Source organism: Bombus terrestris, chromosome 7, assembly GCF_910591885.1.
Source record: "Bombus terrestris chromosome 7, iyBomTerr1.2, whole genome shotgun sequence".
Classification (NCBI taxonomy): Eukaryota; Metazoa; Arthropoda; class Insecta; order Hymenoptera; family Apidae; genus Bombus; species Bombus terrestris.
Genome location: NC_063275.1, coordinates 16251406 through 16277661, shown reverse-complemented (window position 1 = coordinate 16277661; position 26256 = coordinate 16251406). Strand labels below are relative to the sequence as shown.

Sequence of the window (26256 nt, the reverse complement as noted above, 5' to 3'; positions counted from 1 at the left end):
TACTGCCCATTTCCGGCGCGGCTCCAGGTGAAACCGAATATTAGCCGCGCGTTTCAAGTCATTCATTACTTCTCCCGCGTTTTTTGTCGTCTCGCCTCGTAACCTCGATAGTCGTCCGTAGAGTTCTGAAAACACTGTAGAGCGGCGGCGACCGCTGCGGCGATGCCAAAGGGAGAACATCGGCCAGGGGAGAGGGGGAGTAGAAAAAAAAAGAAAAACGAGAGCGAGGAACACGCAACGAATCGCGCCCGGTCCGTTCCTCTTGATTTATATCTTCGCAGGAGAATTGAGATTAACGAGGTGTCTTGTTTCTTCTCGTACTTTAGTACCTTTGTCCCTTGCGTTTCGTATACGTACGAAACACCTTATTTTCGTGGTATCGGTGCGGCGGGGTTTGGGCGCGGACTGCGCGACGCGGGTTTTAAAACGGGTCTTATTCGCGAAAGCGAATTGCGTTGTCACTGGGGACACGAAGAATCTTCGCGCTGTCGTGGCACGCCCCGAATTTCCGACACCGCAATGGAAAAAGAAGAAATCCGACTGCTGTTCTAATTATTCGTGTCCTTCCTTCGAGCGTTCTTCCTGGGTAGAAAGTATATAGAGAGATCTTTGTCTAATATAATTTTATAATTTCCTTTTTTATACACTTTGAAAGAATTAGGCAAGATCACGTAGAACGAAGTTGACAGAAATTGTCCAAGGGATTGGTTTAATAATTCGTTCGTCGGTAGTCTTTTTTCTCAGGAGGCGACGCAAAGTGCTTTTTAATCTCAATGCAGGTGCATCGGACGAGGTCATGGAGTATCTTGATCAAGATCGTCGTTTGTTATGCGCGTGGTTCCTCCAGTGGCGTGGATAAGACCAGTCGTTGCAAACGCAGCGAGGTGGGAATGTAACCGAAGAAAAGATAAAAACGGGGACGTGGAAGAGACGTTTCTGGCAGTTTTACGTTCACCGTGGCTACATTTCCTTCCTTTGTTTTGTTCGGCATATCGTACGTTCGACCTGGGATAGCTACGTGTTATTGCGCCCAGTTATTACCATATAATATTACCGCGACACTGAGCTTTACGATCTGATCGTCACTGTTGGCCGTTGCAATCTGTGCAGCAAGTTACCGCGATCCCGCTGCTAGAGCTTTCAGAGTGGAAGTCGTTTCTGTCTTCTTCCATTTCCCTTCCGTTATTCTTCCATCGCCTCTTTGATTGCTTTTTCGAACGAGAAATGTGTTTCCATCTAATGAACTATTCCGGCTATCGAGTTGAAAAACAATTATCAGGCAACGTTAGTCTAATTTTCGAAATCCTTCGGAAAACAAAATTACCGCAAAAGCAACAGATTGACAGCAACAAGATAATACTACCTATACAAAGAGTATCGTTTCCCCGATTTCGTTATCCGTCAGTTTCTCTGGTGAACCGGACGATGACAGTGACTGCAACGACAAATTCATCGGCGCGCAGGATCCAAATAAACGTTCCTTCGTATCTTCCCCTTCCTCTTTACTTTTGCGTTTTGTACTTGAAGCACCCAGTCTCGCCTTGATTTCGAGGCAAAAGTTCGGAGGGCGCGTACAGTAAAAAGTTTACGGTTCGGTATCTCTCTTCTCGAGGTACCGTATTGCAACGGCGTGCACGCTGATCGAGCGAGTTAAGAGACGCGCTGCGCTGTCTGCTCGTCGGCCACGTATTTAGCTGCAAAAATTGCTCACGTAGCGGTACGTGATCGCAGCGTGACGCGCCAACCCTCGGATAAGGTTATAATCAAGCAGTTAGACTCGGCTCTCGTCCCGGAGCTCGACGTGTTTTGTGGTTAATTATACCGCACGCCTTATTGTCGAACAATCCCGAACTTTCGGATGTAAAACGGATGTAAACGCAACGCTATGTCCACGGTATTTCAGTTAGATCCCCCATTTTTCTGCTCGGCTGGCTTTTTCGTAGGAAATAGTCGGATTCGATGGTAGAACGTGGTGCAATAATATGAGTAATTGTTGAAAACAAATACGACGCAAAGAATATAAATATTTATTTTATGCTACCACGGAAAGTTTGAAAATTATGGGAAATTTGCGAGGATACATCGATCACTTTCGTCGTTTCGACCCTCGCGATATAAAATTAAGAAATAAAAGTTAAAAACGGCGCAGTTTTATGTCGACGAGCTCGAAGCATGAAAGAAGCAATTACGATCGCCGACTGCGAAACGTTCGTGCAGTTATGCGGTCAAGAGGCACTATTTTTACGTTTTACTGTTACTACTACGCCATTTTCATAGTGTGCTTCATTACCTGAGCGAATTTGCATATAAAACAACCTAGTACGAGGAAGCGGATATGGTTAATTTCGAATTTCCATGGCACAAAGCATCCTCGTCGATGATTTCCATCGACGAGTAACGCGTATCGTTAATCGTACTTCTTACTACTGTCGTTATATCCCTTACAATCTCAACTCCATTCCTCTCGGTTTATCCGAATTAATTTCCACGGATGATAATGAGGTGGTAGTGCGTGTAATCGCAAGAGCAAAGAGACTTTCGTTGCTCGAAAGCGAGACGAAAGCCTCCCTTTCGACAGTTGTCATTCGTACAATTCCAACATAGAACGTTATCGTTTGTGATCTTGAGCGAGAAAAAAAAATGGTCGGGAGGATGGGAAAAATCGAAGCGGAGGAGGCAGCCACCCACTCCTGCCCTCCCTCTCGCGTTCCGTGTTCGACAAACGTCGCATCCGGAAGTGACTCGATGATACAGAATATTAATGAAACTCGCCGGGACGCATACGAGGCGTAACGTATCTACTTTCATCTAGTCGCGAGCTGTGGGGACTGTGAGCGGTTTGGAGGCGGTGGCCGCGCGACACGCACATGCCGTCGTTGTACGGTCTCCCGTAACACGTACGCGTCTGAAAAACGCGCGACGGCCATTACTCTCGGATCGGAGGAAGCCGTCTGGCGTCGTCTAGCGGGCCGCTCGAGGCATTAACAAAGTAGGGCTCTGGCGTAAAAAGGGGTGGGAAGATAAAACAGGTGAAACGCTAAAAAATGGGTCAGCCCGCCTTGCCGCGCGCTCACCCTTGCCCCACGGCTTACTCTCTTGCCCACGCGCAAGATCAGCTCGCACACTCGCGCGCGCAACATTTGAACATACGTCCGCTTGTGCTTGACGCGCGACCCGGTGCGCGTGTGTACGCTCACCTACCGGGGGATTGCGTACGGGGGTGGCTGCTTCGAGTGCTCACGAGTGAAACGGAGACGGTGAATCGGATTGCTACGAGGGTGAGCGAGAGAGAAAGGGACGTAGGGAGAGTCGAAAGAGCGAGAGAGGGATCGCGTCAGCCAGCCAGTCAGCGGAGGAGAGAAAAGCTAGAGCAGAGGGAGGGAGAAAGCGAGAAAGAAACAGAGAGGAAAGGGAAGGAAGAAGGATGGGTGAGTTTGGAGTTGAGTTGTCGGCGAATGAGGGCACTGAGGCTGGCGGCAGAGGGTGAGGCCAGACAGAGGCTATTGATCCACCAGGATCCACCTACCAACCCACGTTAGTGGGATAGGCTCGGTTTGAATCGTCGACCCACACACGGGCGCGCGCGAGCGCGGGCAAGCGACCGCATATATGCACGGTTACGTTGAAAACGTTTCGAAGGGCTCTCTTTCGTAAAACGTGCCCTTCGTACGAGGATTCTTACATACGTTCGTTCCCTATCGCGTTGCACATCTGCAATTGGAGAAAACGTTTATCTTTCTTTTCTCTCTGTTTCCTAAAAGAATTTCATAAGTACGGTAATGCCGAGGAAAAAATGTAGAATTTAAGAGAGAGAGATTGTTTCCGAAAGATATAAAGAGTAAATATATCGTTCGGATAATTCGCGAAAAAACGTTTCGAGTCAGATGAAAACGCGAAAAAGGAGGCAAAAGCGTACGAACATGAGGGTCTCTAAAAATATTTTGAGTCGGTTTTAGAACCTTCCCGCGGCGAAATCCTGCGTGGGTAAGGTATCCGTATGCTTAGAAACAACTGCTATGCAAATCGTGCACGCTACCCCTTTTTTACTCAACCTAGCGGACATCGTTTGACTACGTGTAGATGTAATCTGACTTTATGACACGAATAAATTTATATTTCTGTATCAGGGCTATCTATACTTTTGGTCGTGTGCTCGTACGCATCTGTAAATCAAAGAAAAGCGTGCTGGGCTATGTAATCTCTGACTTAAGAATAGGTCAAGGACGGTTCGTTACGTAGATGAACGTCTCTTATTATAATGGCTGCAATTAGTGATGCAATAATTATCATAAAAGTTTTATAACGAAGGAGTAACTTAATCTGGTGTAACACGATAGTGGTTACAGATGTTGTTATCGTTGGTGAAATACACATTTTCTGGTTCTTTGTCGTGGGAATTAACAAGTTCGAGCACAGTGTAAAATTTAATAAATTTCTAACAGGAAATGAAGAGAAACGATATTTCTACACGTCAGGCCACGTAATTAAATTACTCGTACAAAATTTCTAGACCGATATACCTACAGGAATTATCAAGCGCGTTATTAGGGATTTCATCATTTTCGTATTAGGCGTTTCCTCTTTAAACTTCAATTTTCAAACCTTCCATTCTCTACGTTGATTTCTCTACGCCTAATTCATACAAATTGCACAACTTCCATTGAAAATGACAAAATCGCTAGTAGAGAAGAAAATGATAGTATGGAACTCCGTAAGTTGGAATACCACTATAACAATAATATTTCGAATAACATATATCGCATAACAGACATTGCTTCTGTGTCTGGAAAATTATCTCATTTTTCTGGCTCCTGCAGTTTTCTTAAATTTCCGGAGTTGCGCCCCTTGCGTGAGAAGCCGGACGATAATGCGAGGACCGACTCTAACGAAACAGAAGAGAAAGAGAGAAACAACGAAATTGTATTGTATCTATTTCAGTCTGATTGCCTGGAAGTTAAACTTGATTTTACATAATTTATGAACATAAAACAAAACTAAAACTAAACTTACAGATAACTACAATAGCGTAAAAGTAAGAATGTTTTATTTATTTAATGAAATTATTTAACGTAATTTTGGCGGAAACGGTTTGTTCCGCGGTTCTAATTTTTTCGAGTTCGGAAGTGGTCGACAATGATCGTCTTTCATGGGGACGGCAGAGCGCAGGCACTTGAGGTGTTCAAATGGAATTTGCATGACGAACGCGAGGCTGAGTTTTACTCGGAGATTCGACAAGAAAATAAAAATAACAGCCGCCGGCCGTTTAGCGGTGCACACACACATATTTTTCTGTTCCGCAGTCAGTAACGAGCATTCTGTGAGATACGGTTCGTTGCCTGCGGTATATCGCCTAAAGAGCGGCTGTTTTGCATAAATAACTGTCCGGGGAGCCGATTCAATTTTCTCTAGGCGTTCCTAACGGATCAGGTGGTTCTTAAAATGGCCCTGTCTAGCCGACACGGAAACTTTCATTCTCGGGGAAAAGCGCTTCAGGACAACCTGTTTCTGTTCTACCCGTCTTTATTTTCTTTTTCTTCGTTTTTGATCGAGGAGCGTGATTGAGAAGCGTAGGGGAGAGAGAGAGAGAGAGAGAGAGAGAGAGAGAGAGAGAGAGAGAGGGTGCAAGTATGGAAAAGATATATTCGATGGGATAATCGAGGAGAAAGTTATTGCTCGGATTTTTCGCTTGAAAAATTATAAGATATAAAATGAATGTTTTCATCAAACGCGGCGCTTGACCGATCTCCTACTGTAAAATTTTAATGATTCACTGCAATTTTAGGTTTAAACTAACATAAGAAATACGTCGACAGTCACATGTCAATAATTTTATGAAACATCCTGTAGTTAATCCTCCTTAAAGGAGACTATTTTTGATTTCGAATCGTCGATGCTCGTTTCCACGCAGCCTCGACGTTTAATTGAACCCGCAACGTGTAATTCCAACGAAGTTCATGGACAGTTTTATGCGTTGATCGAGATTTATTCGCAGTATACGTGGCCGATCAACGGATCGGGTTGAAAAAAAAAAAACGGGTACCATCGATTTCATTAATATTCATTAGCGGTTTCAATTTCGACTCGCTCGTTTATCACTCGAATGAGCAACCGCGCACGAATACACGTTGATGCGCATTATTTTGCCCGCAGATAGGTTTTCGCGTTCCTTCTTCCAAAATTCGCCACTTCGGGCAAATTGGATAGAAATGAAAGCGACGATTGTGTTTGTTTTTACCCTCGTACGTTTACGTTTCTTTTATCTACGTTTATCTATAACCTACCCCTTTCGATATTTCCATTTCCTTTCCAATTACATTTATTTCGATAGTAGTAATATAAAAACACCGATGCTTCAGCGCGGCCGTTAAAGGTAAATGTTTTAAAGAATCAAAGGAAGATTAAATTGAAAAGAGTTGTCGATACGTTGGCAAACATCGCGGTGGTGATTACTACTCCGCTCGATGGAGGAAAGGGTAAACGTCGTTTTCGAGATTCTCTGTTTCAAGATATTTTTTCATATTCCCTTGCAAAAAAAGGACACCATGCGTTCGTGCGGCATCTGTGCCTCGTAATCAACATGATCGTTGACACATTGTTTCCACGCAACAGACATAATTTTCTCACGTTTTATTTTCGTCACAGATGTAAGCGTAGAATTTTTGTATATTCTGGTACCGGGAATTATTTACGAACAGAATCTTTATGGATATAATTCTATAGAACGAATTATACGCCAAACGCAAAATTGTACCTATATATGTATCGCTTACTAATTTGCCTATCAAATCGTGTACACGCATAGCGCTAAGTCGGTTGTATTTTAGTAAACCCTTTGATAGTATCATACGCGTTAGCGCGAATTTTACGAAGGGCTGACCGCGCTAATACGTTTACAGATCGAATGTGTGCGCCATTAGTAAACGCTCGTAAATTCGTAACACGTGTAAATGCGAATGGAAATAATGGTATCGCGTAGCTCATTAATGGCCGCTCGGGCGATCTAACGCGATTACAGTCGACGCCCGATGCCTGGCTAAATATTTCGGGGAAAATTGGATCGAAGGAAAATCGAACGATGGCTCCAAGTCGCACGGTATATCTATTCACTGGTTTTCTTGAATTTAATTTTCCGTCTCCACGATGGTGCACGGCACGTCATAGTTGTAAAACATTTTATTGAACTACTTGGGTTAAGGCGTATCCAGCGGGTAGGTCGACTCGGATAGGGGTTTGGAAATATTCGAAACCTCGAATAATAGTGTCCTTCCTCCCCGATGAAATACAATTCACGAAGGGAACATAAAAAGTCGCGATGAATTCTAATAAGACGTTCCATTCTTTTCCTTTCGATCCTTTCCGAGACATCTATTGTCTCATTAATTTTTAGACGTTGCTTGTATGAAATCACGAATTAATAATACGAAATATTTGTCACGGTATTTCTTCTAAGTAACCACACTTTCCGGTGTATTTTCCACATTACGGTGTATCGATTAAATATATTGATTAAAACCACGCGTTTCCTCGTTTCCATAGAGTATCCTTTTCTTTCATCGTATCTTACTCGAAGATTCGTCCATACTAATTTTCCCTCCCTTTCCTCGATCCCCCGAGCGATACTCGTCTCCTGTTCCACCATTACCGAGCTCCGACAGCTCGCATAAATTCTTTATTCATAAATCACTTGGCTTTTGATATTTTTTCGCGTCGTCATCGATGCAACATATATTTCGACCCGTGCTCCCGCGAAACGGTCCTCCTTCGCGGTGGCAACTGGCAACCCTTCGTTCGAAGGGCCGAAGAAATTCGAAGTGGCCTTTCCATCGCAGGACTGCGAGAGAAGAACACGCCGAGAGATAAATAAATTACACCAACGAGCGCAATAAAGAGGAAGAGAGAGGGGGAGAAAAGAGGCAAGAGACAAAGAGAGAAACGCCGAGAGGGAATTGTGCAGGGGACAAAGGAAATGAGATCCGCGGAAAGGCGCAGATATAACGTTATAAATTTATTTATGCAATACAACTTGGTCCATTCGAATTACAATAGCGCGAAATTTAATTGGATCGTTTACAGACGGTGGTCTCGCGCGGCACGGTATCGGAATAAACGCCACCACCACCATCCCCAGCTTACCCTCGAAGCACCTCGGCCTAACCCTGTCCTCTTCTTTTTCTTTTACTTTTCTTCCTTCTCGTTCACCCTTGTGCCGGTTGTCATCGAAAAACAAAAGAGATTCCATCGACTTCCCTCGAGCACGCGGTTGGTTCCTCTCTCTTAAACTCGCTACCAGCGTACAAGGACACTCGTGCACCCTTTACTTTCACCGAGACGAGCCTGGTGCCCGCAATCGTAGCGATTTTATCATTTCGCGTACAACGATAAAACAATTGGAATCGAGTGTATACTCGTCCTGTTGAAGGGCGGTTCGACGTTTTCCTTCGGTTTCCGTACGTAGTCTCGGCCCCGCTCTGCCTTTGACGGCCTAGGACACGCTTTTATCGGTTTACAGTGTGCCACGTAAAACGAATTAATTGTCTCTGTCGAGTGTGCGTCGCAATTACCCGGTTCCCTTGATGCGTTCATTTCGTACGCGGATCTTTAAATCATTTCAACGACGAATTTTTATTCCTTGTCCCTGATCGATAACGATCCGCGTGGATCTTAGAAAAAACGACACTGTTCCCAGATGCTCTGAATCCCGACAGAAATAAAATTCCCAGAGCAGTAAAATATTTTTTTCTTGGCGAAAATGAGTTCGCGAAACTTCAGAATTCGGGAGAGTCCCACCAGGCTGCATCAGAAAATTGTTCGCAACTAAAGCGACAAATATCTGTGTAGCTTCGTTCTCATATTTTCCACGTTCATCTTTGAAAACGTTATCGTTGACAAAGTGTCTCGAAACGAGCACAAAGCGGGCCAGAGAGAACGAGATCCTGGTTAAATCATCGTTCCTAAAAAACATTTCCTTCTCCATCCTTTGCCTCTCTACTTACCCTTCGCGTCCTTCAGAACGGTTTATCTCATCGAAGCAGCCATGGAATATTATTTCTGATATAATTCTCGGTCGTTGGGTTTCCTCCTGGCCTCTGTCGTTGCATAGCGCCGCCTTCCATCCCCTTTTTCGTCGTTATAATTCCCTCTATCTTCGTTCCACCGACTCTTTCTAGTTCTTCGCTCGTTTCTCCGCGCTTTGGCTTCCCTTCAGCGACCGCAGCGCCGACTCAGATCTCCTTCTATCCCCGTTTCATTAATTTTATCCGCACGTTTTACGAGCGGCATCCGCAGCCCGAAACAAATTAATTGCGCCACGCCACTCGAATTAATTGGCGAGCTTGCGAGTCCTTGCGGCGAAAGTTCCCGCGTAAGCGTACCTGTTCGCGATTTTCAATCCAATCTTTTTCTTTTTGTTCGTCTTCTTTTGTTTCTTCGGGTTCTGCGTATTTACAGAAAGAGAATCTAGAGTGGCTGCTAGTCGGATTTGATGAAGCGAGTTCGTGTTTCAATTTCAACGCGGGGAAGAGTATCTTCGCGTGTAAAACGAGGCAGACAGCGTGCGTTCGCGAACCTCTATTCCTCCCATACTCGGTCGAAACTTAAATAGCGTGATTCACGCGTGGAACGAGCATTGAAAACTCGGCGAGACGGTTTTCGGTGGGTTTCGTTTCGAAGATTTTTTCAAAGTTGTCGCTTTTCTTCGTCGCTCGTCAGCTTGAATGACGGTCGACACGCGAACAAGTTACGTTTGATAAGATCCAAAGTCGACGAACGTGCGATTTCAATCGGCGCATTGCACTGATGTCGCGTGGTACGCGTGAAACGTTCGCTAATTAAAAACGGCGCGGAAATTCTTTCAGGAAGTTTGAATCGACAGATCCGTTGAAAAGAAGTCGAGGAGGAAGTTCGGAGAGTTAATAGACGGATTTCTTCCCTCCCCGTGAAAACTTCGTGCAGTCTGTGTGGCCGTGTGAAACCTTGACTCGATCTCGGTAACGAATCTGTAGAGGCGAGATTTAACCTCGTTAACCGTGTTTACGCTTCTACTTCGATCAATCGTTGAGAAGTTAAACGAGGACATATTTAATCCGGCAAGTTAAGTACGCGAATTCGTTCGTTTCGTCTGAGACCATCTGGGACATCGATGAATAAGAGGGGACATTCTTTACGATTACTTTCGATTGTCTCACGCTTTCAAAGATATTAATAACGTTCCTGACGATTATTCGATCGAACGCGTCATCTATTTTTGTCTGTTTAAATTTCACTTAAACATTCGTTAAATCGCGTCATTAAGTCGTGACCGGGTAGAACACGCGCGATTCGAATTCAATCGACGAGGTTCAACGATATCGACGGCGAAGCAAGCTCCCCTCGGTCAGGTCAATTTCCATCGTTATCTGGCGTGTGCTAACCGTGAAAACGGTAGAACCCTTAAAAACGTTCTTCCAATGACGACATTGTGGCGCGGCCTCGTAACACCGGGGCAATAACTAGGACCTCGGTTTATATCTGGATTTACATGTAAACGTGCGTGAATCGCGGAAACTACCTCACAGCCAACCCGCCATCGCCCCTCAACCAGCCAAGTAAATTGGTAACTAAGTGGCAGGGTAATATCGGTAACAGTTTGCCACAGGAGCTTGTTGCTGTTTGCGACGCTGCTATTGCATACACGAGCGGAAGTTGTTGGGAAGAAGGCGGAGCAGGGACGAGGCTAACGATCAGCGTAAAACTCTTCTTTGTGCGGCGCGGCGGTTCGTTCGTTCCGACTTCCGGTCCCAGCCAGGAAGGAACGTGGTTCCCTCGCGTTTACCAGGGATAACGGTGAAATTATCCTGGAATTTTTAACATCCACGCGATCTTAAATTGGTTCCACTAATTTACGATTTGAAGAGCGCGCAAGGGGATACGAGTGTATACACGGACGTACATTTAATTCGCCTTATCGTTCGCGTCTCACCAGATGTCTCGCAATTTGTTTTCATTACGCATCTCACGAAGCTTTCATTGACCCGTGAACTCTAAATCTTCCTCTCCGTATACGGCGAAGTAGTTGCTTTTCTTCGTTTTCCTTCTATCATCGTGACAGCTGTTAATCTTGCGATAGAATGGTAAATAAAGCGACGTTTATTTGCGAGTTGTGACATACTACGCTGCGTTTTAAATTGCACGCCCGAGGAAAAAAACAAAATAAGGGGACCGCGTTACTATCTTCAATTGGAAGAATCGTGTCGTCGTTGTACGCCGTGTTAGAACGAAATGCCTACTCAAACGTATCATAGATTCCTTGTCTGCATCCAAATAGTTTCATTGAAATCGATTACGCGTCTCGCTCTATCTACCATGCGGATGATTCTGCAGTGCAGTACCTTAAGTTCGTTAGAGGAAACATTATACAGACGGTCCGGCAAGACGTTCGGCGGTGCAACGTAATCGCGTATAATTAACAGTGGTGCCATTAACGAAGCGCAGCTCGGTAGCAATAGTTACGACGGTCACGTGTGCCGCGTATCTAACGAGAGAGGGCTGCGTTGAAGCGGCGAAAGAATATTGAAAGAAGAAGGCGGCCTGGCCTCGGTTAAATTAAGTGTTTCCCTTACGACTAAATGTTTCATATGGCACTTGTACCGTTTCACCGAGGTAACGCTACAATAGGCCGCAATAAAGTGTTAAGAAAACTTGGCCGGCTGGGACACAACAGAGAGGCTACCGCGGTGGTCGGCATACCTTGAGCATACGAATATCCACATCAACTCGGCCTGTTTGTGTGTCTTCTTCGCCCTTTCTCTCTTTCTCTTCCCTTCTCACCTTACCACCACCTTTTCTTCCGCTATCTCTATTTACACGATACGTGTGTGGCCTACGATGCAACCCGTTCTTTTACACGTTCCAGCTCCTCTTCTGCTTCTCCTCTTCTGCTTCTCCTCTTCTCCCCGTTTCTCGCCTTTCCACGCCATCCTCCTTCTCTCCTCCTTTCCACCCCTATCTACTCTTCTCCCTTCCCCGAACATTCCCTCGACCATGAACACCGCTACCACGATAGGATATCGCCAAGTAAGTTCCCGCTCGTTCGAGCAGGGTCTCAATCCAATAACCATTTAAGAGCCTTACACTCGTACCTTACACGTCGAGGAAGCCGCTTTTACACCGCACCAACCTCCTTCTTGCTCCCTTATGTCCTCTATTTCTATCTTCCTCTGTTGCTCTCTTGTTTTCGCTTCTCCTCTCTAGCAGCCTTCCTCCTCGCCACCTCCAACATGCCTCCTTTTTTCCTCCCCTTTTTTTCTCTCTCTTTCTCCTCTTTATTCCTTTTGCATCCCCCTGGACACGTTGGCGGATGGTAATGGGGTTAGCCAGACCATGTAAACGTACTTAAGCGTCGCTGATACAGATAGAACATAGCGTTCACTGGATTAAAAAGCATTTGTTTCCGTATCGGTTACGCGTTGCGCGATTTGTATCGTCGGCCGATAAATTGCGTCTTTATTAGCCATTTAACCTAGCCACGCATTGTACGATATTCACGCGAGATACAGAGAAAACTTTTAAACGATTCATCGTCATCGATATCTTACATTCTTTTTTGTCTTTCACTCGCCGATCCTCCGGCCCGAGATATTGTTTTCCTCGTTGTCCAACGTGTCGATTAACGATGATAAATGATCGGTATTGTCGCCATGTTGGTTCTTTAATGTCGTAGTCAGGACACGATTGCAATACCTGAATGTAATTCGCGTGAAGATTTATGAAATTGCGTCCCGTCGACGCTAATACCGCGTAGTCGTACGCGTTCAGTGTCGCGATACGAAGACGCTGGAACAAAGAGGAAAGGCGGACCAAGCTATTGTTATTCTAAAATTTGCTTTTCAGAAGGCGCAGGAGTATTATTATTAATATTCATATCACCCCTCGTGGATGCCGGAGAAGCACGGGCCCAGTTGCCCAACCATTTTCTTTCCCTCTCGTACCCCTTTCGGGTACAATGGGTTAAGTAGTGCATGTAAACATACTTAAGGGTATTTGAATGGAAGGAAAGAAGGGAAAAAACCGGTGCGGTTGAAATTAAAAACCATCGGTGGTAACGAGCTGCCATAAACACCGGCCCGTGCATTTATATTTTCTTCCCTTCCCACCGATCGCATGAACCAACAACATCTCGCGGTCGAGATAATAAAGAATTTTTCTTCCCGTGTCTCTTTTAACGAGCTCGCGATGATTTATTTATATTGAACCTATGAGACACAATTTTCCATAAATATTCGTTATTGGAATAGAAAATTGCGCAGCAGAATGGGGTGGGAACTTCTGTATATAATTTTTGCGGTTTGTGCCAGTGAAATTAAACTGTTGAAAAAACTGGATTGCTATAAATTCGAACGTTTAATTCATTCACCGAAGAGAATTTGATTTATTCGTATGTTTTACTTATCTATTTATATTTTCAATCTGATTATTGACGTTGTGACTTTGTTTACCTATTGTACACCCTCTGTTTGCTTGTTTACATCTTCGTTCAATTTACGTATATTTTTAGATTATTTGTTTACATTTCGGATTTATCTACGTACATTGTATATTTAGTCGTCTACGTTTTCGTATGATTATTTTTGTACGTTGTTTATTTACATCTTCGACTTGTGTTGCGTACAAGTTTTATTTTTATTTCACGGTGTACGGATTTAATTTCCGTGAAGATCAATGATTTGTTGCGACATCTCGAACGTGAAGTCACACGCGTCTCCATAGTTATTTATTATCGTTTTCCTTCTGGTATCCCCCTCCCATCCTTTTTTTTAATTTTCCCTTTGCATTTTCCACAGGTCACTCGACGTTATTGCGCGTAACTCATGCGTCGAGGAAATAGACGATCGAGCTTGTAATCGTGATCGAAATATAGGTGTCTACCGTCTGTGGAATAAAATGTATGAAATTTATCAGACGATAAATTGCGTGCACGAGATCGATATCGTAGTTGTTGCAACTTTAAACTCAAGTACTTATTGTAATTAGTATTAGTATTCAAGTATTATTGTAATTATAAAGAAAGCTTTATCGTTCGGTAAACTGTCCCATAATTTTAAGGATTAATCGTACTATGTAATATAGAGATTATTTAATAAATAATTTAATAAATATATTCTTAATAAATTAATATATAATAATAAATTAATAATTTAATAAATATATTCTTAGTACAAGTTTCTCTATTCAGTCGTAACATTTGTATTCGTCACTCTTCACAATTTCCAATAATTTCCATGATTTCTTTTTAAACAACCCAAAGTATGAAATCAGCAAAAATTCCATACTTCTCATTGCTGTTTCACGTGACGTCGGAATCGACTCGATAACTTTCGTGCAAAACATCGTGAAATTCAACTCGGAGATATCGGTAATCCGTGTCTTGGCTTAACAATTACTAGGTCGATACTCGCGAGCCATCGTCCGTACGATTAATTACCCCCTGTCGAGTGGCGGAGGTAATTGGATTGCAATGAACTCTTATCTTGACGCCGTTTAATCGCGCGACCAGTGACTGCTTTTTATCTATCGATGGTCCATTTCGAGGATGTTTACAAACGCGGATCCTGCTCGAGATAATGGTTAAATATAAATTGTAGCCACAGAAATAGCGTACGGATATCGATAATGTTTCCGTTGCGTATTCGGGGATTCGAAAGCAAATATCCGAAACAAATTTCCGATATTCGTCGCGCCTTCCTATTTTTTTTTTTTTTTTTTTTTTTCGTATTTCGACGTAATTTTTCAATGACGATCTAGGAAATGATTTTGTTTCATTTGCGAATAAGTTCTTGTCTCAAAATATAGAATTAAATGGTAATTGCTGCGTTTTGTTTTATTTCAGATCGAGGATGATCCGCAGAAGGAGAAGGTAAATACAAAATTACTCTAGTATTCTATTGGAAAACCGAAAAATACCGCATAATACCAAGACCATCGAAAGGCTAAATAACATAATTATGGTTGTTTTAAATTATACGCGGTGAAAATTATACACTGAACCTTAACACGTAATTGAAGGTAAGGAAATTCTCCTTCGGAGAATTCCGGCGCAAACACGCGGAGGTATGTAGTTGAACCCGTTTGTGCATGCGGTTCGTGTGCAGAATAGGTAGAGTTATCTCGCGTCATCTAAATACCGATATTCAAGGCACTTAGGAATTCTCACTTTTCCTTTACCTCTGTTCTATCCTGACGAATTAACTCAAATTATCTAACAAGTACAAACATCTGCGTGTAATTGTTCCGCTTGCTGATTCATTACGCGACAAATGCGTCACAGAAAATTTTCTAGTGGTCAAGATATTTTAAAACAAGGATCGTTTATTATACAGAATGCTACTGTCTGGTTTTCTTTAGTATGATTTTTATATATTTCGTTTGGTTTTGAGTGGTCACGTTGCTTCGGTAATACGTTCCGATTTCACGAATAAATCCTGCATCCAATTTCTGTAAAGGGACCACGACCTGTCCCTTTTGCCTTACGGAGAACGATCGGGGAGGTCGTGACAGAATTCAAACAAATCTTGTCCATCACTAACCGTACGAAACGAATTTCTGGACCCTGTCGGGAGATCAGGGCTCCGTCGTCGATCTCTGTGCTCGAATCAAGAAACAGTCAGTGACGTGCTACTGTGACAGAGTAGGTAGTACGTTTCCGGCGACGTGATTCCCTCTCGGACGACAGATTCACTTTTTCTTCGGACGTGAGCGAAATCCAGTCGCTTTCTTACCTTTATCGCTGATAGTCCTAATGTTTTCTCGGGAAAGAATGATAACGGCGGAGAAATCGAACATTCTGCTGATTTCTGAAAAATTATTCTACCACTATTTCCGCATTGTCGTTCCTCCACCAATTTTTGATGCGATGTTGTGCTATTTCTTTCGTCGACAACAACGGTATCTCTTAATATTCCACGTATCACCTGTTCTTCGAAACTACAATAAAATCGATAAACGTATCTTTTCATTTCCTTGACATTTTTGCAACGTTTCCGACAACATTTTTGCCGCTGCTGTCTGCTTGTTCTCTGTATTCTTAATCTTCTTACGTGCTGATTCGCACGACGTAACCGGCACACTCGAAAAGGAGTCGATACGTGGGTCCGATAATTCGGCTACTTCAACGAGAAGATCCTTTCAGATCCAAATTCTTTTCCGGATCCAAGCGAGCCTTTTACGGCAAACCAGTGTAATTAAGAACACGAAGAAACCGGTGACTTCTACATCCTGGAAATCGGACTACACAAAGTCAAACCAACCCGGTTAAACTTTAGGTATCTTGATCAACCTGTAAATACTTGTCGGTTCTCTCTGCCGCAAGTTTTCTTCTTTTTGTCGAGCAATGTTGCAACGTGAGGCGTCGAGACTTTTTGTCGAAGTGAAAGCAGTTACAGTGTTGCAAAGAATGTGGTCGTCGAAGACTAATGTTTCGTGGTAGTTTCGGGGTGGGGTAATTTCCTTAATACAATTTCTGTCGACGCTGCGAACATGCACGTGGCAACAGCCTTAAAGTACGAAGGTTCTCTTTACTGGACGACTTTTGGACGGGTGAATTTTTCATAACTACAGAGGAAGTCTTCTAGTCGTAAAAATAAGTGTACTGTGAGCTGGTTTAACGGTGTCTTAAACAGCGACTAACGCACAAATTCTTTTTGAATTCTGTATATTATGCGGTGCGCGCGACGAACTCTCTGGAAAATAGAATCGCGTTTCTATCGTCTTCTTCGCTTCGCTACATGCGAAATGGTCGATTATAAAGTTTATACCTGAGAACGGAATTTATGTTTTCTCTTTTTATTTTTCGTAGGAGCAAACAAATTTAAAAGTTTAACCCCTGTAGAATGTTATTTCAATCGAGTCGATTATTTTACATATTTGAGCCGTTTATTGTATATCACGAATCAACGGTTAATAGAAATGATCAGGTAAATAAATCCGAGTAAATCGATACACACAAATCGCTGCAAAATGAACACCGACTTCTGCCTAAATATTCACCGGTGTGGCGGCTCGAGTCAACAAATGCGACTGAAGTTCATTTTAACGATTAATCCGATTGATGTTATTTACCAGATAACGCGATACATTAGGATATAGGTATCCCATTAAATCTTCTCGTGCGAACGACGGAACGAGTTCAAATTACTTCAATTAGAATCTCCCCGCCGATCTCACCACGAACTCTGTTTGTTTCATTAAAATTCTCTTGAAAACAATTTTCTAAAACGTCTGGTATTCCATTAGCCGTCATTACGATTAACTAGATTACATTAACCTTACGACTTATTCCATTCATTTGCATCGAGATTCTCTTGCTGGAAAGCCAACCGCGCCTTTTCTAATCCTTTAGCTTGAAGTTTCTCCGGCTTTCCGCGCGAGAAAGCGAACTGATTCGAGCGTGTGTCAAGGTGTGTGGAGTGGGCGGTTGACACGAGCAGTCCCTGGAGTGGAGAAAGAAGAGAATTGACCAGCGAGGCGAAAGGAGGGCTTGGAAGGTAGCATTAAAGTTCCAGGCGGTGTGCTCGGCCGATTTTCGCATCCACCTCGGCTCGCCGCGCTGCGTGCCATCGCTTCGCTCTGATATCCATATGCAGTAGCCCGAGGAAATAAGCTCGCTCGTAAATAAGAAAAGTTCTTGCGTCTCTGTGGTTGTTCCGGTCTCCCTTTCCTCTTCGTCTCTCTCTTTCCTTCGGTTCTGTCTCCTCGGGGCTGTTCGCCGGCTTTCTCGGCGCGTGGCTTCCGAGATATCGAGTGATTTGTTGCGATTCGCTCTCTTTTTCGCCGGGACACTCGCAAGAGAACCGGCCACCCCCGTTCGCCACGCGATACACCGATAATTTCGGTGCTTTAGGCACGGTAATGGCTCCGCCACGCAATGCCGTCGATCTGCCACCCCTCCTCACTTGCAATATTATTATTTCCAACGGAATAATATATAAACGCTGGTTGTTGCGTGTCTGCCAGTCGAAAGGGAATAGTCGTGAGCAATGTCTGAACCAGAACGAGAAAAGCGTGTGGTTTTTACGCAGAAATAGCAGGTAGTTAAACTTTCGGTTGCTCGATACGAAACTGCGAATTTCGATATTTCAGGGAACCGTCCGCGTTTTTCACGTCACTCTTTTTTTTACCAGACTTATTTTTATTTAGGAGACTGGCTTTTGCGGACATTTTTATGTGTGCATTTTTTTTAGTTACGGTCACGCGGCTGGATGAATTTCGATATCGACGATAAGATTCGAAATTTTGAATATTGAAAAATAACAAATGCGCGAATAAATTATCGGGTAAAAACAGCGTAAGGTTGCAAGGTTCCATATCGTCGTCGTCTATCCTAATTCCAAGTTACTCCTGAATCTTCGAAAATCTGCACATTGCCATCGAAATCGAAATATCCCTAATAGCCTTCGTCAATCACTTCGAGAGTTTCACCTTAAACGTAACGCGCGTTCCATCAAACAAACGTTACGACGAGCGCGGACATAACGGCCAATAGGGCGAGTTGACGAGTCTGGACATCCTATAACCGACAATCTAGCACTTTGCGCACCTTCGTTGGCGGCCGTCAGTTCGAGGGAAATTTAAGAGCGTCGCGTCTCGCGATCGCTCAGCCGATTGATTTACACGGTGCAGTATTTTACCAGCGCGCGGCTATTTTGAAAATGCTCGGCTATACCGCTGCGTAGTTTTTCAGAATCGTCGTCACGCTTTCGTCATTCCTTATGACGAAATTTCCGGTATTCCTTAGTGAAATTTTTTCGTGTTAGAAGATTTATAATCGATTAACCGTAAAGAACTGCGAAACTGGGTGAAGGATAAGGAGAATTTTCGACAACGTTCGGTAGAAGCACGGTATCTTTTGAATATTCGTCTATATAACCTCTTAGATGTTATCTGTAAGAAGGAAACTGTTCGTAGCAAATGGATTTTTATTGCTATTACTGGAAAACAAAGTTGTATTCCTTTTATAAACCCACAAACTTTTATCAAAATTAGCGTCGGGTACTTCCCGCATATTCGCCAGCAGTTATTTCCCCCCCCCCCCCCGTTATTGAAGATACAAGAAAGTTACGTTCCCTCGGAAGAGGAGACGCGGAGCAATACTATAAAAGCATATAGGCGGGCATCGACTGTCGTATCGCTGTTATAAATCATATGAAATGCGTCCATGAATTAAATATTTTCACGTACGTTCACAACGCATTTTTGTACGAATTCGTTCCACACTTTATCGACGTTGAGATAAACTTTTACGTGTCCCTGCACTAAACGGCCATCGAGGAAACCAAGAAATGTTTCTTTAACTACATGCTGTCCATTCGAATAAAGCATCGTTCGACGATGTTGGATTTTCTTTAATTAAACTCTGACGACACATCGGTGTATCCCAACGCGCGATAACAAAAGGATAAACGAAAACCAAGGGATTTGGAGGGATTTTTCAAAGTACCTAAACGAGCAAACATCAACGCGAAATACTACCGAATCACCCCTGTCAAAGGACACGTTGAAAATGTTAACGATATTGCCCCTTGAAGGCGCGTAACGTAGCTCGATACCGATACTACGTATGATCGAATCCGATTTGGACGAGTGTCGACCAAATAAAAGTCGACTAGTCGATCGAGCCAATCCGTAAAACACGATACATTGGTGTTAATCCAGCGAAGAATTAATCCTCTTCTAGGTACAAGCTATTCTCTGTTCGTTAATGGAATTCTCGTAGGACGTGGCCCTACGTGGTTCGCCAAGTGTCGAGCAGCTAACGTGGTCATGGAAAAAGGAGGTCGAAAGTGCTGGGCTACGGAAGAGAGGAAGAGGGACAGAGAAACAAAGAAGTTGGCAGAGGGAATACGTTTCACGTTTCTTATCCCGTGAAATCTTGTGAATGATTGCCGGTGATTTACCGGAGCCCGACTGATATCTCTCAAATCTCGAAAGTTATGGCGCTGCCGTGGTGTTCGCAGCATTTCGCGAAAAGTCGACACCGGATTCTCGCTGCGCCCATGTTCCAAGAGATTCGTCGGCTGGAAAAAAGTTTTGGCGGTACCGTCTGTCTGCTCAGTTCGTTCCAACGATTCCCCCCTTTCCATTCGTCCATTACACGGAATGATATTTTCGAAGTCTTGGCGCTTCTTCGATGTGAGAAAAGAGGGTTGGATGTTGCTTTTCTTCCCTCCATTCTCTTATGATATCGCGTCATTCGATAATTCAAAAAGCAGACGCGATGTACGTATAGATATATGTAACATAGACACAGTTGTTAACAGAATTTGAAAATTGATCCGGTACATGGTGCGTCGAATCGCAACTCGGTCTGCCGAATAAAAATCGGGGATCTTGATCGGGGGTGGAGCGATTTATAACCGTGACACCCTAGCCGGCGGGAATTCGCGTGGCGAAAGAATTCAAGAAATAACTCCCTTTGTGGGTACGCGCAGAGGGAGCTGCCGAGTCAGGAATTCGAAAGGACTGGTACTTTCGAAAAGGCTGGTGGCGACGCCGGAAATGCGGAACAGAGACGGTGGGTGGGTGATCCTGGAAGTCTTTGCCCTGAGTTTTGACCAAGGAAGAAGAGAGGAGACGTGATGCTGATGCGACGCGACGCGACGCAGCGCGGCACGGCGTCCAGAGTGGCTCTGGCCCGGATCTATATATAAAATAATCCCCAGAAATGGAGGGAATAAATCACTCGAGTCGTGAGAGGCATTCCTGATCAGATAGGGGTCGGAAACGGGATAAAAACGTTCTGTCTCCTTTTGGATCGCAAGGAACTTTGCTCTGACCGTTCGCCACCCTCTCCCTCTGCCACCCTTCGGGCTTTTCATGCGGCACCACCGCATCCAGCATTCGCCCTTTGTGCCCATTGGCAGCACTCCATTATTCGACCACGTCAATTACAGCCTGCGCGCCTAACGACTGAAGAATTCGACGTGCCGCCGCCGCCGCGAGACACGGAGCCCTTACGTTCCTCTCTCTTTCTCCGTCTCTCTTCCTGTTCTCCTGTCGGACAGTCGAGTACGCTCTCGAGCGGAGCGCCGACCTATTGGGAATTGATAGGCGGAAGGGTGAGTTTCGAATCGGCAGAGTCGAAGACCACCGAGTCCACATCCTCGAATATGTTTCCCGACTGGACGCTCATTTCATCCCCCGAATCGGTTCCGTCGAACCTTCTCTCGTTCTTTTCATTTTGTCTTAGGTAAATATTTAGCTCGATTCGATCGAACATGTTCCTAAATATTTGAATTCTCCGTGTTACGAGCTTCTTTCTAGGACACAGACGGATTAGAAGCGATAAGGAAGATTTGCGTATATAGAATTATTTCCATGTTTGGGAGAATTTGTTTGGGGAAGTCGTGGTACGAATTGGATATACGAAGTCGAGAGAACTATCAAATATAGGAAGTTTCTTTTTCCTGGAGAAGAAAATGTTTCGAAGGTCTTATATCAACCGTGTCAAGCCCCGATCCTCAACTTAAATATTGTCACGATAACCCAATATTCGAACCATTTGTCACTGTACCAATCTACCCTAAGAATCTTCCACCTATTCCTAACGTTATCTCTGACGCACAATAATACCAAAGGCAAAATCGCAATCGTAGCGAAACAACGTATAAACAAGGAAGCGTCGCGTCGGGAGCTTTTAAGACGCGAGATCTAGACGAGCTTCAATGTGTGACGTGCAAATAATCAAAGCTTGATGAATATCCCTGACAGAGTAATGAGTTTTCCTAGGGATGCACCATCAGGAAGGACTCCGGGAGCAGTCACCCCTAGACGCGAGAAGTTGCAAGACTCGGCGCTGGGGGAGCAAGATAATTCCAACATTTTTCATTTCGACGCTCACGCGCCATTCGTTTGATCTCGGCCGCCTAATGAAGCCGATCGATCCCGTGGATTTTTGATCTTAATTCGACGAAGATTACGACTCCTGATTTTACGCGTTCGAATTAAGCATCGTTGCGCCGTTCCAGCCAACTTTCGACTTTTTTCCCTCGACCTACATTTCTCTCATCTCCGGCGTATGCTCGCCAAGGAATAGAAGGGTCGGCAAAAGACAGGCCCCGATCAATTTTTCAAGAGAAATCGACTGGCAGTGGCGGGGGAGGTGTGGACGGGTCTAACAATAATTGATTAAGAGATGCGAGAGCACGGGTAGAGAACCAGGCTACCTTCGTTATTTTTTCTTCGACGCTCGATAGCGACCTCTTTCCTTCTCCCTTTTCTTCTTGACGTTACCCTCTTCTCATTATCTATGGACTCGCTTACGAGTCGCGAAATTTTCATTACGACGAGAGTGCTAGAGTAAACTTGGAAAGTTCTACGCGGAGAAACACTCGCTGATTCTATGATTAATTAATATTAGACGGATCAGTCGAGTGACATCGAACGTAAAATTCTTGTAAATGTTCCTGGATTTGTCCTGGAATTCTTGGAAATCTTTGAACACCAAGATGAAGAGTCGTTATCCGTCAATGATGATACTCTTATACGTATTTATAGATATCAACTTAGAGTGGCTACAAAATTATAGCGTGTACGCTATCAATGATTAGAGCCAAGCGTATTAATATATACAAACTGTTGATGATAATTCAATTTGTTTTTTTTGCAGAACAAATTTTACATTTGTATTTTACGTAAAAAGGTTTGCGTTTTTCGTATCGCGCACGGAATGCAGTGTATGATATAAATATAGAAAAGATTAAAAGTACCCTTTGCACGAATGCCATTCCGCCCATAACGACCCAGACGAAAGAAGAGTAGCACGATTTCACTGACGTTTGAAACAACGTAGAAACCGTGAAACCGAATGGAGTACCTCTCCTGTTTCGCTCGTTTATCCGTTTCACTGGTACGTCCGCCTCTCTATTTTCTTTTCTGGACGTCTCTCGCGTCACGAGGCCCTGATTGATGCGTCGAAAGTCCCCGTAAAAAGGCCGCTGCGTGAGAAGTAAACGTTCGCGAGCAGTCGTGTATACATCCTTCGTATATATCCGTGAGTCGTTAAGTAGAAATTTGCTCTCGAGTGACATCAGAGGCGTGACATCTCCAGCGCGTGGAAAAAGGTTGCGGCGGCGCCCATTATAGGAGCAAGCTGGCGGATACGCTACTCCATATGTCGCTACCAATATCGGCCGGTCATCGATCATTTCGAACTTCTTCTCTGAGTACCACCCATCCGAGGCCACCGATTTGGGACGGTATGTAGTCGCAACGATGCATGTCCGGTCGATCTCCTTGTTTTTGTATTTTTTCCCTTTCTTTCCTCCGTTTTTTGTTTCTTGCTCATCGACGAAAGTTTCGGAGAAAAAAGCCAAGGGATCCGCAAATGGATCGTTCGTTCGTGCAGGCGTTTCGAATCGTCGAGGCGGCGACTTTTTCTTTTTTGCCAGTGAAAAGGCGCTTTCACGTAAATTAATCGAAACGTCGCGAAATGTGAAGAGCGATGCAAATTCTCGTGCTCTATCGCTTTTCCTCTTCTGTAGGTAGCTACCCTTTTCATAGATGGGCATATAAATAAAAAAAAAAGGAGAAAGACGAAAAGAAACATACGATAACCACGTATATGTGAGTTTCGACGCGGTCGCCCGTGGATGTAGCAGAACGCGCGCGTAATTCCGCCGCGGTCGTGATAAATAGACTGGAGGTTACATCGACTAGCTTCGAACATCGTAACAAGGTATCGCGCGCTTCTTCCAACGTTGTCGATCCGAGAAGGAGGAAAGATCGTTCCCGTTGTACGCTGATCGTGTTTACTCTACGCCGCCGGTATATATCGAAGGTCTCTCCGCGGTTGGAATGCTGATCGCTTCTCCTCGAGTCGTCTATCTGACCTGCGTACGTTCGGGCACGCACGTCTGATTTATGCGTTGTCGCGGTAAATTTATGGGTTCGCGGACGAACGAAGTTATGAGAAGGAGGATCGTCGCTGCGTGTCCCTAGGAAGCGGTAGAAACGCGAGGAAAAGTCGAAAAGTCATCGGTTGCACAGGGGGGAGAGGTCAGGTCGTTTAGTATGCGCTCCCATGCTCCCAGCATTTCCATTAACTCCATGGCTGACTGGTTGCTTGGCTGGCTGACTGGATGTATCGTGGGATACAAGTATAAAGGATGTTCGTAAGGGATGCCTTCTTCTGTCTCGCTCGCCACATTATCGCGTTACGTGTTACACGGCCGTTAAGGTAACGACTTGGACAAACTTAACGCCATTTTCGTAATTCTTCTTCCGGGTATATGCGCTATTGCTTCGGTCTTGGATTACTGAACAAATCGTAATCGTAGATGAAGCTGAATGAGGATCGAATTTAGATAATCCACACGTTGCCCGTTCTTCGTAGAATTACGAATTAGAAATACAATTTTCTCCGATCCTTCTGCAGATCTTATTCGAGTAATTAACCTTTGGTAGAAACTAGAAGAAACAGTACCGGTGCTTTGTTAAACTTGCGGTACAAACTACATCGTGTATAGAGATTTCAAGGGCATAAAATCAGCAACGTGTGCGGAGAACATCCGTAAAGAAGGCGGAATGCACGGGCATCGGATGAAGTCGTAAAGCAGGACGAGGGTAAAAGACCTGGAAGCAGGAGAAGCGAGTCTATAACGTAGGATCGTCGTGCGCCTACCCTTGGTCGGAGGTGTGGAAACGACCCAAAGTCGTTTTCCCGTCGGGTCTCCGTGTCGTTGGGAACACACGATCCTGTATACCATACAGGAGACCGCCATTTCACGTATGCGCACACGTTAGGGTGTTGCCGAGACGTTGTGAAGATTCATGACGCCCGGAGAAAGTTCGAGGGGACCAAGTAAATGGAAAAAATCCATTACGCGGTTTTATTCAGTCCGCGACACGATATCGAACTACCACTTTTTAATTATATTTCTGGCAGCATGCGGACGCGCACTCTGTCTCTCCCCATGGGAGTCCTTCAATGGGAATTTTTACTTCTGTAATCGGGACCGTTCGCTGAAATGCGCGACCACTTTTGTTATTATCCAGATCATTCTCCCTGTCGGATTCGCTGAATCTAATTATATGCTGGTCGAAGTACTTTTTTTCATTTTCGTTCTTTTAGCTTGGAACGTACACAGATTAAATTTAGAGGGAAATTGTAAGTGATCAAATTTATCGAGATTTCAATATCGAAGCAGGTTTGATAACTAATACTAAAAATCTCGCGACCACTGGTTGGAGAACTAAAAATTTACAAATTACTTTCTGTCACGAACTCGACATTGATCCATCTACCAAAAATTTATTTTATTCTTTGTACAAAATCGATGCTGAAAAGTTTAAAGCGTTCCTTCGGAGCTTTAATGGTTTCCTCACTCATCAATTACTCACGCACTCGCAACCGTCTCGTGCAAAAAGAAATAACTATTTTTCATCAACAGTTAATTGCCGACAATGACGTAAGAGGACAACGGAAGAACGATTTATCTTCTCCCCCGCGTCGCGACACGATTATGCAGGACGGAACGGCTTCGACATTTTCGTTGCGGGTTAAGAGGTGGTAGAGAGCCATGTTCGCTCAACGAGGCAGAAGGAAAACGAAAGCTCGCGTTGAAAACAACAACGAGGTCGGCGGTTACGAGCGTCGGGAGACGTTCTTTGGGAAATCGTGCCTTTCGAGTGGTTCGATGAATTTGTTTTCCCGCCATTCTCTTCCCTCTCTTCCGTACTTCACTCATTACGATTACACTCAACTTACTTCTCTTTGGCGCCATGAAAGCCAAAGGTTTCTCATCGACCGTCCTTCGCAGTTTCGCGAGGTTTGAACGAAAAAGTTGATCGACGAGCTTAATCAAAACCTGCTATTAGTTAGTCGTGACAGATAAGCGACGTACAAGCGAATATTTGATCTTCTCTTGTGATTTGTTTTGAATTTATATAATCGATATTTCGTGAATTAGATGCAGTTCCAATCTATTGTCTCTCCGCACGAATATCCATTTAATTCAGCTTAAAAGCATCGACGAGAATGTTGAGAATTGTGGATCTTAATTGCCGAAATAAAAGTAAAGAAACACTAAGGTTACGCTTAGAATTCATATAAAAATAGTTTTAGATTTATTTAATAAACGATTCCCAGGATCTTCGTCGATATACATTTGCACGCGTCTCAGCACTCTTTTTGTCTCACCATCTTCTATATCACACTGTCAACGGAACAGTTACATTCATCTGTTTTTCGAGACGCTGTGCACACACATACTTCCATACACTCATATT

General features: G+C 44.1%; 1 protein-coding gene across 4 annotated transcripts in view; it reads left to right on the top strand.

The window, feature by feature from the left end:
- The window catches only part of LOC100644761 (3-phosphoinositide-dependent protein kinase 1), a 404120-nt gene that overhangs the window by 49612 nt on the left and 328252 nt on the right, over positions 1-26256 (top strand). For 2 of the 4 annotated variants that reach the window (XM_048407600.1, XM_003396679.4), the window contains exon 2: positions 14864-14890. The exons of the other annotated variants lie outside the window; for them this stretch is intronic. In XM_048407600.1, the coding sequence (XP_048263557.1) occupies positions 14864-14890 (27 nt within the window). The remainder of the gene's footprint in view (positions 1-14863; positions 14891-26256) is intronic. 4 annotated transcript variants of the gene reach the window in all.